We start from the raw sequence: 16933 nt of genomic DNA on the forward strand, positions 1-16933 counted from the left end.
ACTCATTTTAAACTCAGAACCTTATACAATCAGTATTACTATTACCCCATTTTACCAATGAGGAACAGTGACAGAATAGCTAAATAGCTTGCCTTAGGTCAGACCTTTTAGACTAGTTAGGATTCAAAGCCAGAGAACTCAGTCCAAGTCTCTCACGTGGTCGGTGGGGACCTAACCACACCTGCTGCTTCCCAGGGTGTGCGTGAGCTGGAAGCCAGCATTGAGAGTACAGCTGAGACTCCAACCCAGCATCTTAACTACTGTACCAAAAGTTTGGACATCCCATTCTATAATATCTACATTTATTGGGATTTTCTTAGTGGAAGACTTTGAGTTTTTAACTGAAAAGTGCATACTTCATTTTCCACCATGGTTGTACTCAGAAACTCCCAGCCTTGGGTGCAGCCTGAGCACCTGTAGCTTAAGTCAGCTTCTTGGCCAGGACCAGAAACCCGGTATCATAGATACCACTTCTGAAATTGTTTCTAATTTGCCATTAAGCACTCTGCGCACCCCATTTGTCAACTAAGCACTGCCCATGAGCCTGGGGAGGAAATGGAATTTTCAGGAATATCAGTGTATAATGATGTTCAGTTTGAACTTAGAAAACCCTTGATGGGGGTGAGGTAAATCTCAAGAGTTTATTTTGTAATGTATATTCACAAATAAGATTACCATGGAATGATAAGGCACCTGAACATGGAGCAGGCACCACCCCCCATCACCAACACAAGCCAGGCTGTAGCGATCAAGGTGATTTTCCAATACTTGAGGATCATTTCCTACCCACATTCTTGGTTAAAACATAGTCGGTAAAATATGACCCAGGAGCCAAATCTGTTCCTTTGCCCAATTTTGTATGACCCCTGAGCTAAGGACGGTTTTTACTTGTGATCCTTAATTAAATGAAATGTTTTTTGCCTCAAGAAAAATTGTATTCTTCTCATTAAACAGACATATTTGAAAATCATACTCTGTTATTATTAGCATTTTGAATGTCATTAATAAGGTTGTGGAACTGTGTTTCTTAGAAAAGTACCTACATAACATCTTTGATTTTTCATTTTGGCGCACAAATTCTAAAATATTGACTATTTGATGCTTTACAGATAGGATTGCTAATCCCTAGCTTAAAACACAGAATGAGCCAGCCTGGACCTGAGTGAGGCAGCCGTCAGCCAACTGATTGTCTTGGTAAATTAGGGCTCCCAGTGAACCAAGGGCTGTGCTAAGGCCCCTCTCATCTGTTAGCTTGCTTAACTGTCACGGCAACTCTGAGGGCTAAATATTTTCATTATTCCCATTTTGCAGATAGTGGAAAGAAGGAAGTGAAGTGAAGGGCTTAGGGTAAGGTCCCATTGACTGCTAAATGTCTATTCTGGGGCTGGCACCATGGCATAAAAGGTTAAGCCCCCGCCTGCAGTGCTGGCATCCCATATGGGCTCTGGTTCGAGTTCTGGCTGCTCCACTTCCAATCTGGCTCCCTGCTGATGTGCTTGGGAAAGCAATGGAAGTATTTGTGCCCCGGCTCCCATGTGGGAGACCTGGAAGAAGCTCCTGGCTTCTGGTTTCAGGTTGGCCCCGTTGGGGAGTAAGCCAGTGGATGGAAGATCTCTCTCTGGGTGTCTCGACTCCGTCTGTAACTCTGTCTCTCAAACAAAAATAAATAAGTCTTTAAAAAAAATGTCAGTTGGGGAACAGATGTTTGGCCTAGGGGTTAAGATACTAATATCCTACATAGAAGTGCATGAATTTGGTATGAAACTCCACTTCTAACTCCAGCTTGCTGTTATTGCAGGCCCTGGGAGGCACCAAGTGATAGCTCAAGTAGTTGTATCCCTGCCAACTGTGTGAGAGACCTGGATTCCATTCCCAACTCCATCTTTGGCCCCATTCCAGTCCCCCAGCTGTTGCAGGCATTTGGCTGGTAAACCAGTGGTGGGGAGTTTTCTCTCTCTCTCTCTCTCACTCTCTCTCTCTCTCTGTCTTTCAAACAAGTTGTAAAAGAATTTGTTTGGAATGTCAGATTGTTAAAGCCCATGCTAGAGCTTTGGAAGAGAAAACTCAAACCTGTGGTACTCAGGCTGATGGAAAATACAGCAGACATGGTATACCGTTAAGGCAATAGCAGTCCATTGGGAGTGGGAGGGGAGACAGGTGCACAGAAGTGCATGGCAAGACCTTGGTAGTTAAAAGGAATAACAATGACAACAATAATGAAAGTATTGATAGTTCGCATAAGAATAATATGTCATTGTGAGCTGTTTGTGATAGTCTGAGCTCTTTCTGAACCCTGCAAAGGTGTGATAACCCTGCCGCAGCTTGCATAGCTTACAGGTGAGGTTGAGATTTGAACCCAGGCAGGCCAAGCATCTGCTCTTCTCACCACCCACCATGGGAATGGGAAAGTGGGTGCTGTTGAGGGTTCGATTTTCATTTTTCAGCACTAAATCTATTCCAGCATTTTCCCTGAAGAAAGTATCCCGTCCTAGTCCTTGAGCCCATGATTTCACTCTGGTTTTCTATATTCCTCAGGCGTAAAACTGAAAAAATTGGGCTGAGTTGGTGGTGTTCAAGTATCACCAGGTCCCCAATTCAACTTCAGCCCCAGTGGCTGCACTGTGAACTGTGCAAGTTGCTGGGCTCCAGGTTAAGATTTTGTTGGAAGAATCAGTGCTTTGGCTCCCCCAGGCCACTGAAGACCCTTAGAGATCTTAGAGTGTGTGGGACAGGGGCAATGATGGTGATGGAATGAGGAGGTGGTGAAGCCAGGCCTGCCTCCTGCATTTCCTTCCTACTGTCTACCAGCCCTGACACCAGTCTGATTGCACCATCTTTTTTTTTTTTTAATTGTTTATTTTCATCTACTTGCAAAGCAGAAGAATAGACAGAAAAATTGAAAAAGACAGTCTTCATCTGCTGGTTCACTCCCTAAATGCCTTCAACAGCCAGGGCTAGGTCAAGCTGAAGCCAGGAACTTTGAACTTAATCTGGGCCTCCCACATGGGTAGCAGGGGCCTTCATCTGTTGTGTCCCAGCATGTGTTATGAGGAAGCTGAATTGGAAGTGGAGTAGCCAGGTCTCAGTCATAGACACTGAAATATGGGTTGTGGGTAGCCCGAGCAGCAGCCTAACCCACTGTACTACATCACCCACCATGATTGCATCTTCTAACCAATAGAAGCCAGAAGCTTTTCTGCTCAGTCAGTCTGGAGCCCTTGATCCCGGGGCAGATTGCTGTGGTGCCCTATGATGCCAAGTTCACCAACAACAGGAGGGGAAAATGAAGGTGATAGTTTTGCAGTTGTCGATGCCAAGACCTACACACACCCGCTATTGCTTACGTCTGTGTGCTGACTATTTACACAGCCCTGGAAGTGCAGAGGCAGCAAGCAAAGGTCAAAATATTTCCTCTTCTTGGCCAAGCCCGTCCCAGCCAACACGCTTGTTTGCAGAGATTTCCCCCATCATTAGGCTGCTGGGAACCAGGTTTAAATTAAAGCCCATGCTTGCCAGTGGGTGGAAGGGTAACCTTATTATTCCAGCCTTTTGTTCAACAGAAATCACTTTGTAATTTTGATTATGGAACCCGATGATTTGAAGACCTTTGCATTTATTAGTGAGTACTTATTTTTTTCCGGTGGGGGGTAAAATGAATTGAAAACCTCTCTGAGAACTAGCCAACATTTCTGAGCCCTGTGAATAAGTGCTGTTACTCTCCTGTTCTCTCATGACCTTGGACTTAGTCATGTGACCTCTCTGAGCCTGGTTTTCAAATCTCAAAATTAGATCACTGAAAGTACATACTTCATGGAGTTATGAAATAAGAGAGCAAAGTGATGTGAATCATTCAAAACTCGACTACCTATAAGTTGGAGCTAATAATAGGACCAACTTCGTGGAGATATCTCAAGTATTAAGTGAACTAATCTTTATAAAGTTCTCAGAACAGGGCCTGGCACATATAGCAAGTGCTATTCAAATGTCTGCAATATGTAAATACTCAGAATAGCACCTAGCATATAGTAAAAACTGAATCAACGTTAATTCGTCTTCATGAAGTCTTCCAAAGGGAAATGACAATTTTAATGATTCTAATGTAGCCCATTTCCACTGGGGGTTTTTGCATTATCCCCCAGTTACATAGACCTCTTAAGTCTAGGAATACATTTGTCTAATTGCCTTCTCTGGTTGATCTCCATGGAAGTAGTAGTGGGCTTGGTTTGGAAAGATTATTCCTGTAGACACAGGTGTGTCCATGAAGTAACCTGGTGGCCCAGGGTTTCCCAGGAATATCCTGGGAGGCATGGTGGAAGCCAGAATTAAGGTGGACCACAAATACCTCCAGATGCCAGAGATTCTTTTAGAGACTAGAATCTGGATTCTTGAATGAAGCACAGTGATTTGCTTAGCCTGTTGGGAGAATTGAGAGCCAGTGTCCTAATCTCTATTGAAGTATTCCTTTCTGCCTCAGGACATTTGCTTATATTTTTTTCCTACTGCTAAAATGCTCTTATTCAATGATTTTTGCTCCCATTCTTAAAATTTCACCTTTAGCTCCTTTCTTGGCTTTAAGTCGGAACTGTGCAAGCTTCGGTGTCACCTAAAGTCACATCCAACTTTGCTTCTTGGGACTTGTATGACCTCAGGCAGAACTCACTCATTCCGTGTCTTGATAGAGTTAAATAGATAACTCACTGAGGGCTGATGCTGTGGTGTGCAGGTGGGACCACCGCCCGCAGTGCCGGCATCCCACATGGGCACCAGTTTGAGTCCTGGCTGCTCCACTTCCAGTCTAGCTCTCTGCTCTGGCCCGGGAAAACAGTACAAGATGGCCCAAGTACTTGGGCCTCTGCACCCTCATGGGGGACCCAGAGGAAGCTCCCGGCTCCTGGCTTCCGATAGGCACAGCTCCGGCCATTGTGGCCAACTGGGGAGTGAACCAGCAGTTGGATAAATAACTCATTGAGTTATCATTAAGTATCAGGGTTGGGTTCCAGGTTAAATATCACTTCTTCTTGTGTTTGGGAACATACCTCTATTTTGTATACCAAAGGGGTGGGGAGGCCTGGTTCTGAGGGCCAGGTTGGTCCTTGCCTAGAATTCACTTTGATTTGCATAGACCTTGGATGAAATCACAATGGAAGGTAGCCAACTGGAACTGATGGTATGTTTTCTTTTCATAGCCATTCTTTCCTTATGTCCCGAGTATGTTTCACTCATTATTAGTTCATAGAGATTAGACAGAAACGAGGGCTGTGGTGAAACAAGATAAGAAGGGATGAGTTAAAATAAAACTGAACTCATTTCTTCTTTGCAGGACTGCTCAGAGACTTGACTGGACGTGAAGTGTGTTGTCTGTTTCTGGAAGAAGGGGGAGGGACTGTAATGCTGCCCATGGAAACTGCGTGTGATGAAATACAGCGTGGTGCCGCTGAACACACCATGGGATATGTTGTTGTATTTTCGGAGGCTCTCGCACTACCAAATGCTAGTGCTTTTCAGCGTATAAACAAACAGAAGGCTTGCGAGGTGGCGCCAGCATGCTGACAGTGTCAGCCGTGTCTGGGACAGGCTGCAGCTTACCACTGTATTTTTATTTCCAAACAGAGAAAGAGACCTTCCTGGATCCCTTCATCCTCCGGGACCTCCTGCCTGCATCCCTGGACAGCTACTACCGGTACACAGGTTCTTTGACCACACCCCCATGTAGTGAAATTGTGGAATGGATTGTCTTCCGGAAGCCTGTCCCCATCTCTTACCATCAGGTAAGAGGTTTCTGTGTTTCCTTGTTTTGTGTTGACTCAGCTACCTAGGGCCACTAGAATACACCAACAAATGATTTTCCTTTGATTCTCTGCTTTTCCATTCTTTATTCTTCCAAAAAAATATATTTGTGAACCCAAGAAATTATAAAATATTAAAACTTGGTTTCGGCCGGCGCCGTGGCTTAACAGGCTAATCCTCTGCCTTGCAGCGCTGGCACACCAGGTTCTAGTCCCGGTTGGGGCGCTGGATTCTATCCCTGTTGCCCCTCTTCCAGGCCAGCTCTCTGCTATGGCCTGGGAAGGCAGTGGCGGATGGCCCAAGTCCTTGGGCCCTGCACCTGCATGGGAGACCAGGAGAAGCTCCTGGCTCCTGGCTTCGGATCAGCACGATGCGCTGGCCGCAGCAGCCATTGGAGGGTGAACCAATGGCAAAAGGGAAGACCTTTCTGTCTGTCTCTCTCTCTCTCACTATCCACTCTGCCTGTCAAAAAAAAAAAAAAAAAAAAAAAAGAAAGAAAAGAAAAGGGGGAAAAAAAAACTTGGTTTTTCCACTGCACATCAGCTAACTAGCAGAGAACTACAAGTGTGACTTTAGGGTAATTGAGGGATTCAGTGTTGAGAAGACAGAATGCACTCCTCTAGGGTGCTGGTTCTCCAGGCACTCTTCAAAGCTGTGTGTCTTAAGCCGTTTGATCTGTGTGAACAGCATTCTGGTAAGGTAGGTACTACTTGCGACACTATTTTATACAGGAGACCAAGAGACACAGAAGATAGATAGCTAGTGCAAGACCACACAGATTGTAACTCAGCCATTTTAGCTGTTCCCGGGGGTCACATTCTTTTGGACACTAAGCCAACCACAATTCAGGTAAGAGGTTGGTGTACACAAAGCAGTGACATCAAACTTGCCATTGGTTGAGCTCTTTCTATATACCAAGCATTCACTAAGCACTTTATAGATATCAACTTAATCAATAGCAAAACAATGTTGAAAAATGGGTCTAACACTAACAAAGTATACATAGGACATCATGTCATAGAGAGATGGACTAACATGCATAATGATTCATGGTTAATGAATGTGCTGAAGCCAGAAACCCATGTTTCTGACTACTACACTGTATCACTTCTGTCTTAGTATGATCTGAACAAATTTCATAGGAAGGTAGAATTTAGGCCAAGCAGTTAGCTGAGTGTGGGAATTGATGAAATAGGAATATGGTTGGGATTAACGTCAGAAGAAGGGGGAAAAAACCATGGGAGTGAAAGCCTTTGAATTATCTCATGAGGATTAACGAATAGAAGGGGAGAATTCTTAGAAGGCACATATAGTTGTCACTAAGATAGTATGTACTGAGATAGGAAAAGAGTAATATCTCTCATGCATAATTCCCTGAAGTGGAGCTAGAAGCAAAATGTAGGATGTTCATCTGAGAGGATTTGAGCTATTAACGAGAACTATCTGAAAAATGCAGTGTTTTTTATCAGGATCTTTCCAGACATGACCCTCCTCCTCACAGCTGGACAGCGAGGGCTCACAACGTTCCACTGGCAAGAGGGAAAGTGGAATGCTATGATCATATCAGTCGTGTTACTGAAGACCCAAGCAGCAAGATTCTGGCCTTAGCTGCTGTGTGTGTTTGTGTGTTTTGTCCAAAGACTTCCCTAACAGAGGCAGAGCTTCAGAATAGGGACCTAGGGTAGAGGGTTAGATAGTGCCCTGATCAAGCCTCTGTTCAGTGGGAGGAACAGAAAGCTCAAGTAGGGGGTGTATCTTAAAGAAATGATAGTGAGGGCATTCTGAGATGAAGCCGGTGGCGTGTCCTCATGGCCAGGACCACACCTAGAAAGTGAAACACATGCTTTTCTTTGTCATGTGACCTCTTAAACTTCGGGGTTTCTGACTCAGGTGTGTGATTAATTCTGTACTCGAGCAAAATTCTGGTCCCTGCTCGCTCCCGGCTTGTTTTCTCTTTGTTCCACGGCACAATACAATTGCTCTTAGTACTGCTGAGTACAAGCGCTGGCTGCCAACTCACAATACTCTGGGTCTGAGATCAAATATTCAAGAGGATGGGGATGAGCATTTGGCTTAGTTGCTACAATGCTGGTTAAAATTCCTGCGTCTCATGATACAGTGCTTGCATTGGAGTCTCCCACTGCTCCTGACTCCAGCTTCCTGCTATTGAAGACCCAGGGAGGCAGCAGTGACAGCTCAAGTGATTAGGTCCCTGCCATCCCATGGCAGACTTGGCTTGACTTCCCAGCTCCAGGCTTTGGCCTGGCCCTCCCCCGGCCATTGCACGCATTTGGGGAGTGAACTAGCAGATGGGAGCTTCTCTCTCTCTCTCTCTCTCTCTCTCCCCCTCTCCCTTTTGAAAAAAAATTTATGAAGATGAATCTGAATAGACATTGACCAAGCAACTGATTGGCTACTTTTGGGTCACGTGTCCATCCTTGAATAAGTCATCAGAGATGTTGGATGCTGCCCATCTGGGAGTATATGAAGCAGGTGGTGACACAGGAGAGGTGCTTTATATCTATGCAAACAATAGGTGCTGTGGGGCCAGCCTGCGCACACTTATTTGGCCCCAGTGTATTTGGCAATTATTTTACCATGAGAAGGAAAGACTGACAATTTGATTTCTGAACACGATCCGCCAGCCTTAAGAAGAAAATGAAGAGAAAAATGAGTTTTCTTCCTAATGGTGAGGCCAACATTGTTTTTTTTTTAAAGCTAAAATAAGCTTGCAAGCCAAGTTTTTCTACCTGCAAGTTAAACAGGAGGAATCTTGTTTTTGTTTCGAGGGACTCCTTTCATCCCTTAAGAAAAATACTTTGAAAGGTTTGAGGTAATGAGGTTAAGAAATATAGGGGCTTGGCCACTTTTTTTTTTTTAACTTTTATTTAATGAATATAAATTTCCAATGTACAGCTTATGGATTACAATGGCTTCCCCCTCCCATAACTTCCCTCCCACCCGCAACCCTCCCCTCTCCTGCTCCCTCTCCCCTCCATTCACATCAAGATTCATTTTCAATTCTCTTTATATACAGAAGATCAATTTAGTATATATATATTTTTAATTTTTTTTTATTTTTTGACAGGCAGAGTGGACAGTGAGAGAGAGAGACAGAGAGAAAGGTCTTCCTTTTGCCGTTGGTTCACCCTCCAATGGCTGCCGCAGTAGGCATGCTGTGGCCAGCACACCGCGCTGATCTGATGGCAGGAGCCAGGTGCTTCTCCTGGTCTCCCATGGGGTGCAGGGCCCAAGCACGTGGGCCATCCTCCACTGCACTCCCTGGCCACAGCAGAGAGCTGGCCTGGAAGAGGGGCAACTGGGACAGGATCGGTGCCCCGACTGGGACTAGAACCCGGTGTGCCGGCGCCGCAAGGTGGAGGATTAGCCTAGTGAGCCACGGCGCCGGCCCAATTTAGTATATATTAAGTAAAGATTTCAACAGTTTGCACCCACATAGAAACACAAAGTGAAACATACTGTTTGAGTACTAGTTATAGCATTAAATCACAATGTACAGCACATTAAGGACAGAGATCCCACATGAGGAGCAAGTGCACAGTGACTCCTGTTGTTGACCCAACAAATTGACACACTAGTTTATGGCACCAGTAACCACCCTAGGCTCTCGTCATGAGTTGCCAAGGCTATGGAAGCCTTCCAAGTTCGCCGACTCTGATCATATTTAGACAAGGTCATAAAAGACAGGATGAGGATATGATCCTAAGAGTGGCATTAACCAGGTCTGAACAATTATACAGCATTAGATGGGGAAGAGGACCATCAGTACACACAGGTTGGGAGTAGAGCCATTGGTGGTAGAGGTTATGATTATGAAAAAATGAGGCCCAAGTGCGCTAGACAGGGTCTAGAACAAAGGACAGAGTCATTGTCAGAGGAGCTAAGAAAGGTGCTGTCTAAGCTACAATTAAGTTTTCTGATTGAGAGGCAAATAGAACCTGACAGAAGGGGCTTGAGAATAATCTGTTGGGCTTTAGGCCTTGTAAGTTAAGAGGCCCAGACCTATCTATCTCTTCACATGGGGTACATCCTAAGGGAGATGTGAACCTCCTAGGGGAAGGCATCCTGTTGATTTTCATTACTTAGCTGTTGGCCACTTTTTTTGTAGGGTATCAAGTGGAGCTAAAGGGAGAAGGTGGTAGTTGGTTAGCTGGGGAGGAATCTGAAACATTAACACTTAGTAGGTTTTATGGCACCTCCAGAGTTTTAGTGGCTTCAAACAGAAGGCAGAGTTTGGAGTTTGGATGTCTTAGCAAGCGTTTGTCAGTTGGAAGCATTTTGACATTTGGTAATGGGATACCTTAGAGAGCGCTTAGTTAATACCTGCTTATGCTCCTGATCTCTGCCACCAGTAGACTCAAACAGAAGAAATAATGGAAGAGTTTTCCTTGGCTTCCAATCTATGATTTCTGTGTAGATAATTGTGCTGCATAGAAATAGAGAAGAAATTAATCATATTTGCTTTCCACTTTCTTTGCAATAATCCATCTTCAGACAACACTCTCCTGTTTATCAAACACTGCTTCGTACCTCCGTTCCTCCCAAGGGAGGAAAACAGCTCATGTTCCTGTGGCCAAGCTGGATCCTGACTGGCTAGATTTGCAGAGGTCACAGCTGTGTCAGCCCTCGGAAGGGAGAGCATTAGCTATTCAAGTATTATCGCTCCAGACCTTCCCCACCACCGTGACCCTGCCAACATTCTTTCTGAAGCCAGCACAGAGTGTTCGTTTCAGAAAAGTGAACAATTTGGAAAAGCCAAGTAGTCAGGAATTCCACGTCTGCTTCTATCAGAAAGAAAAACATTCCCAGGCCTTCAGTCTTCTACTTCTCTCAGGTGTCTGTCCCCCCACCCTTTTCTTTCTTATCCAGTGTGGGTGCCTGCAAAGGATAAAAATAAGAACACGTTCATCCCAAAATATAGGAATTAACAGAAACTGTCAGCTTGAATGATGTGGGTTTTTTTGAAGCCTCAGAGAATACATTTGAGTAACCATGTATTTTCCTCTTGTGAATTTAGTTGATCATTCAAACCAGCCCTGTCAATAGACAGCTCTGTCTCTGGCTTGCATGATGATCTAGATCAAAATACAGTGTTGCGGCCAGCGCCGCGGCTCAATAGGCTAATCCTCCACCTTGCGGCGCCGGCACACCGGGTTCTAGTCCCGGTCGGGGCACCGATCCTGTCCCGGTTGCCCCTCTTCCAGGCCAGCTCTCTGCTGTGGCCAGGGAGTGCAGTGGAGGATGGCCCAAGTGCTTGGGCCCTGCACCCCGTGGGAGACCAGGATAAGCACCTGGCTCCTGCCATCGGAACAGCGCGGTGCGCTGGCCGCAGCGCGCTACCGCGGCGGCCATTGGAGGGTGAACCAACGGCAAAATGGAAGGCCTTTCTCTCTGTCTCTCTCTACTGTCCACTCTGCCTGTCAAAAAAAAAAAAAAGTTAAAATACAGTGTTGCAGGAGAGCCCCTGTCAGCTGGGTTGACCAGTAGCCAATATGACTCCACAAGGCAAAAACCTTGCTGGGACCTTGTCCTTCAAACAGAATGGTGGCAGTCTCATTCCTGCAGTGGGAGGTCGAAGGAGTAGTTACTTGAATTGTGTTCATAATCAGTCAGTGAAGATGGTGAGGCAGGAAAGCAGTGTATGAGGTTCCTTTTATTCTGGGACAGTGGTTCTCAAATGATGATTCTTTGCCCATTGGCAACCATCCTAATGGTCCCTACCCAGGACTGTTTGCCTTCCAACAGTTAAAATATGGTGCTGCCTGTAATTTTCCCCAACACAAATTTTTTTAGGTGCTTCTTGGGGATGCTATCAAAAAGGCAGTAAATAAGTCTAATGTGTTTGCCTTTGGATGTTTAATTTTCTTTTCTCATAGTAAGCAGGAAGGCATAGGAAAGATTTATTTGCATGACCCTTTTAAAACCCAAGTTATCTCTGTCATAAAGAGCTAAGCCATTCTTTGGAGTCAAGACCAAGGGCTTTGGAAGCAGACTGCATGGAGTCCATTCCGGGCTCCATACTTTGTTCAAATTACTCAGCTTCTCTACTACTTGGCTTCTTGGTTTTCCCATGAGTAAAATTGTGATGGTAACAATTTCTACCTCATAGAGTCGTCATAAAGATTAAATAATACTAAGTGAGTTTAATCCTAGACTAGTGCCTTGCGCCAGGAAGTGCTAAAGAGATCATTAGTGGGGCTGGCACTGTAGTGTAGTATGTTAGCCTCTGCCTGAAGTGCCAGCATCCTATATGGGCACCTCTTTGTGTTCCAGATGCTCCTCTTCTGATCCGGCTCTCTGCTATGGCTTTGGAAAGCAGTAGAAGATGCCCAAGTCCTTGGGGCCCTGTACCCATATGGGAGACCTGGAAAAAGCTCCTGGCTCCTGACTTCAGATTGGCTCAGCTCCGGCTGTTGCAGGCATCTAGGGAGTGAACCAGCGGGTGGAATATATATATATATATATATATATATATATATATATATATATATCAGTCTCTCCCTCTCTCTGTAACTCTGCCTCTCAAATAAATAATAAATCATTAAAAAACAAAAAGAAAGAAAGATCATTAGTTGGATTTTTTGTTGTTGTTGCTGCTGCTGCTGTTACTAAATAATCACCAAGCCTCTAGGGCAGTACTGTTCAATAGAAATAAAGCACGCTATGTAATTCATTTAAAGTTCTCTAGCAGTCACTTTTTAAAAGATTTATTTATTTATTTATTTGAGATTCAAAGTGAGCGAGAGAAACAGAAAGAGAAAGAGAAAGTATCTTCTATCTAATAATTTACTTCCCAATGGTTCCAACAGCCAGGTTAGGCCTGGCTAAGCCAGGCTGAAGCCTGGCACCAGGAATTTCATCCTGGTCTCCTACAGGGGTGGTAGGAACCCATGTACCTGGACCATCATACACAACCATCCAGAACATTATCAGGAATTCAAATAAGAAACAGAGCAGCCAGGACTCAAACTGACACTCTGATAGAGGGTGCCAGTATTGCAAAGAGTAGCTTAATCCACTGTACCAAAACACTAGCCCCAGTAGTCACATTTTTTAAAATGTTAATAGAAACAATGAAATTAACTTTAATAATATAGCTTATTTAACCCAACATAACCAAGATATTACCATTTCATTGTAGAGGCTAGCCACTTTTTGAATGGAATAGCTATATGAGGCTACTGATTCTCCAGCTCTAAGATTTATCTCAAGGCCACAACAACTAGTCAGTCTCTTTATGCAGAAAATTTCTCTTCCAACACTGTGTGCTGTGCAGTGCATGTGAATAAGACGTTTTTACATGGTTGTGTTCATCAGCTTTTCATTAGTATAATGAAATATTCAGGGCAACCGATGTTATGAATAGAAAGGCTTTTTTTTAACTCACTGTTTTGGGGAATCAAGTCCAAAATCAGGAAGCCCCTTTGATTTGACCTCTGCTAAGGGCAGCACATGGCAGTGTCAGTGGCAGAGAAAGGATCAGATAGTGAACCAGGAATCAGACAGCGAGATGGGCTGAAACTCAGGGGTTTGTAACAATGCTCTCACAAGAAATGTCTTCCTATGGCATGTGGTCCAGTGACCTCAGGACCCCCTCATGGTTCCCCATCCCCCATAGTGCCTTTAAGAAGACTGTCACACCTGGGCCTGTTGGGCACATTCAGTGTCCCAGCTAATATCCAAGCCATAGCAGTGTGGGGTGAAGATACCATCCTTCGTCCAGAAGAGAGCACTTTCTTTGTTTGCTGTGATTATTAGGGTCCTTTCTTTGTGTAGAAAGCCTTTCTATCAGTCCCTTCATGCAAAACTGCCTGTAGCTGCAGCACAGACGATGCCTTGCATGTATATTAGTTCCATAACTACGATGCCTGAAGATGATCTTCTTGGGAAGGAAAAGGTTTATTTCAGCTTCTAATTTGGAAATTACCATTCAGGATCAGGTGGCCCCTTAGTCCAGCGTTTGTGGAGGCTGATTATGGTGGGTACCCAGGCACAATCACACAGGGTGAGCCAGGAAGCACAGAGAGAGAACTGAACAGAATATGAATTCAAATAAATCAAACCTCTCTCCAAAACCACCCTCCAAGGGCACCCCTGAAGTGACCCAACGACCTCCCATGGGCCCTATCAGACACCATCGTTAGATCGAATCTCCACCCTTAATCCGTCAGCCATTAACATTAAGACATCAGAGTTTCTGCATGAGTTTTTAGAAGCAAATCATCCTCAATCCCAAATTGCTAGTTATTCTCTGATTTTATTTTTGCAGCAGTGGCTCAGTAAGTAGTACTTTGGATGCTCCCAGTTATTGGGAATTTAATATTCTACCATCCTTGTGTCATTTAATAATGAGGCAACAAAAGAGGGCCTGCCCTTTGATCTCTCAAATGTATGGTGAAGCTTAAGTGTCTCCGTGAACTCAGGGGGGGCATTGCAGTCCCTAATGCTTATCGTTGGATTTCTTACTATGCTAAGAGTAGACTCTAGTTTTGTTTAATTCCAATTATATATCTATCCCGTTTTATTTTACTTGTTTAAAGATCTTATTTATTTATTTATTTGAGAAACAGTTACAGACAGAGAGAGGGAGAGACAGAGAAACAGGTCTTCCATCTGCTGGTTCACTCCTCAAATGGCAGCATCGGCCAGAGCTGGAATGATCTGAAGCCAGGAGCCAGGAGCCAGGAGCTTCTTCCAGGTCTCCCACGTGGGTGCAGGGGCCCAAGCACTTGGGCCGTCTTCCACTACTTTCCCAGGGAAATTGCAGGGAGCTGGATTAGAAATGGAGTAGCTGGGACTTGAACCAGTGCCCGTATGGGATGCTGGCGCTGCAGGAAAAGGCTTAACCTACTATGCCACAGCACAGGCCCCTTTTTCTTTTTTCTTTTTTAATTTTTTATGCCTATCCCTTCAAATAATGTGCCTATTGGCCCTTTAATGGCTCGTGATTATATTACTTTTGTTTTTTTCTCAATTCCTCCCTTCGGCCACAACAGTCCACTCCCTACATCTTGTGAACGAGAGTTCTCTCCACATATGAATGGCACGAATAGATTTCAACTTTCCTTTGATTTGAAATGGCAGATTAAAAACTAATTATTCCCTGTAATACTTTTATGATAAAAACTAAGTTGAACTGATTTATGTGTACTTCCTGCCAACACATTTGCAATTCAAGGTTAAAAATTGTTCTTGAAAGAGTACCAGTTAAAATGCAGTTACAACTCCCTCAGCAGGGATAAAAGAAAGAAATGTTTTACACCTTCCCTTCAAAAGTTAAAAAGTCAATTTAATATTCTAGAAATAAAAGCTTTCATCTATTTTCACTAAATAATAAAGACTGCATTAATTGTATTAAAGGAAAGATAAATCCAAGTGTGTTAGTACCCAACTCTGGAAACAGATAAGGTGAATAACAGCAAATGCCCTGCAGGGCAGTGGAAGTGTTTTCTCTTGGTGCCCGCCATCTTGTTTCACACTTCCTGGTTCTTCCTGTGTTGGGCCATCCATAGTTTTTTTCAACATACAAATAGATTTATGTTGCAAGTGCAGGTTGCCTTGTGTAGAATGGCCTGGGGATCCGCTAAAGGAAATGGTTTGGAGTCTTCTATCACCACATGCAGTGTGTGCACTGCAGTGTTGCTCTTCAGTGGCTAACTGAGAGCCTGATACACACATAGCATGGAGTGACTGACAGCGTAGGAAACATAATCCCACCCATTTGGGTTTCTGTTTTATTAAAAAAAATTATTTATTTGAAAGGCAGAGTGACAGGGGAAGAGACAGGGAAAGAAAGAGATCTACCATCTCCCGGTTCTCTCCCCAAATGGCCACAACAACCTCATCTGGGCCTGGCCAAAATCAAGAGCCTGAAACTCCATCTAGATTTGAAACATGGGGCCCAAGAACTTGGGCCATCATCTGCTGCTTTCCCAGGCACATTATCAAGGAATTGGATTGGAAGCAGAGTAGTCTGGACTCAGATCAGCACTCTGATATTGGATACCAGCATTGCAAGTGGTGGCTTAACCCACTGCACCACAATACTGGCCCATATTCTGGGTGTCTAATCCTCAATTTCACCTCTTACTTCCAGTGGGACCTTGGACACATTACTTAATATGTCTAAGTCCAGTTTCCTTTTTATTTAATAATACTAATACAAATACTATTATCAGTAATAATAATACCACCAACCTTTTGGGATTTCTGTGAACCTTAAGTAGGAGAAAGCACATACCAACCACTCTTTGCACAATAATAAGCACTGCATTACAATTGGCTGCTGGTGTTAATGACAGAATAATGATATTATTAGTAATGTTACTTTAATGGTACTATTTTAAGTTGGAAGGAAATTAGAAACCAAAATGATTTCTGTATATTGCCTAGCAAATTATGTGGCACATAGTAGGTTGGTAAATATGTTATAAGGATGGAAAACAGTTAGAACATTTTATAGCTGTTGTCAGCCTAGAGTATAACCATAGTTACCAGTCCTCGTAAAATACTAACATTAGTAGCAGTAATACTTATGGAACATCCACTGTGTGCCAGGAATTATTCCAAACACTCCACATAGAATAACTCAATGAATAGTTCCAAAAACTATACAAAGTAGACAGTGCTGTTATCTCAGTTGTACAAGGAAGGGCAGAGGAAGATTAAATAGTTTGACCAAAATCACACATTTAACAGATAGTGTTTTAAAATGGAATTTTGAAGCCAGGTAGTAAGAGTAAGAGTTTTCAAGTTGGAGAAGTAACCACAGACCATTTGAACCCTACAGTTAAGAGTGGGAGGCTGTTGAAAGGTGTTGAACAGACACATGGAATAATCTTGTATACATTAAAAAAGTTTTTAAGAGACAAAGCATGACGAATGGAGGAACTGAGAGAGAGAGAGAAAGCAAGCTTCCATCTGCTGGCTCACTTCTCAGAATTCCCACAAGGGCCCCAGCTGGGCCAAGACCAAAGCCAGGGACTAGGAAGTCACTCCTGGTCTCCCACATGGGTGTCAGGGACCCAACTACTTGAATTGTCATCTGCTCCTTCCCCAGCTGTGCAGTAGCCAGGAAGCTGAAATAAAAAAAATGGAGCTAAAGACTCGAACCCAGGCTGTTCAA

The 16933-nt window shown here is 43.9% G+C and overlaps 1 protein-coding gene across 3 annotated transcripts in view; it reads left to right on the forward strand.

Moving 5' to 3' along the window:
* PTPRG (protein tyrosine phosphatase receptor type G) overlaps positions 1 to 16933 on the forward strand; it is a 777325-nt gene that overhangs the window by 615216 nt on the left and 145176 nt on the right. For all 3 annotated transcript variants that reach the window (XM_062201187.1, XM_062201189.1, XM_062201188.1), the window contains exon 7: positions 5611 to 5768. In XM_062201187.1, the coding sequence (XP_062057171.1) occupies positions 5611 to 5768 (158 nt within the window). The remainder of the gene's footprint in view (positions 1 to 5610; positions 5769 to 16933) is intronic.

The sequence above is a fragment of the Lepus europaeus genome, chromosome 9 (genome assembly GCF_033115175.1).
Source record: "Lepus europaeus isolate LE1 chromosome 9, mLepTim1.pri, whole genome shotgun sequence".
Taxonomy (NCBI): Eukaryota; Metazoa; Chordata; class Mammalia; order Lagomorpha; family Leporidae; genus Lepus; species Lepus europaeus.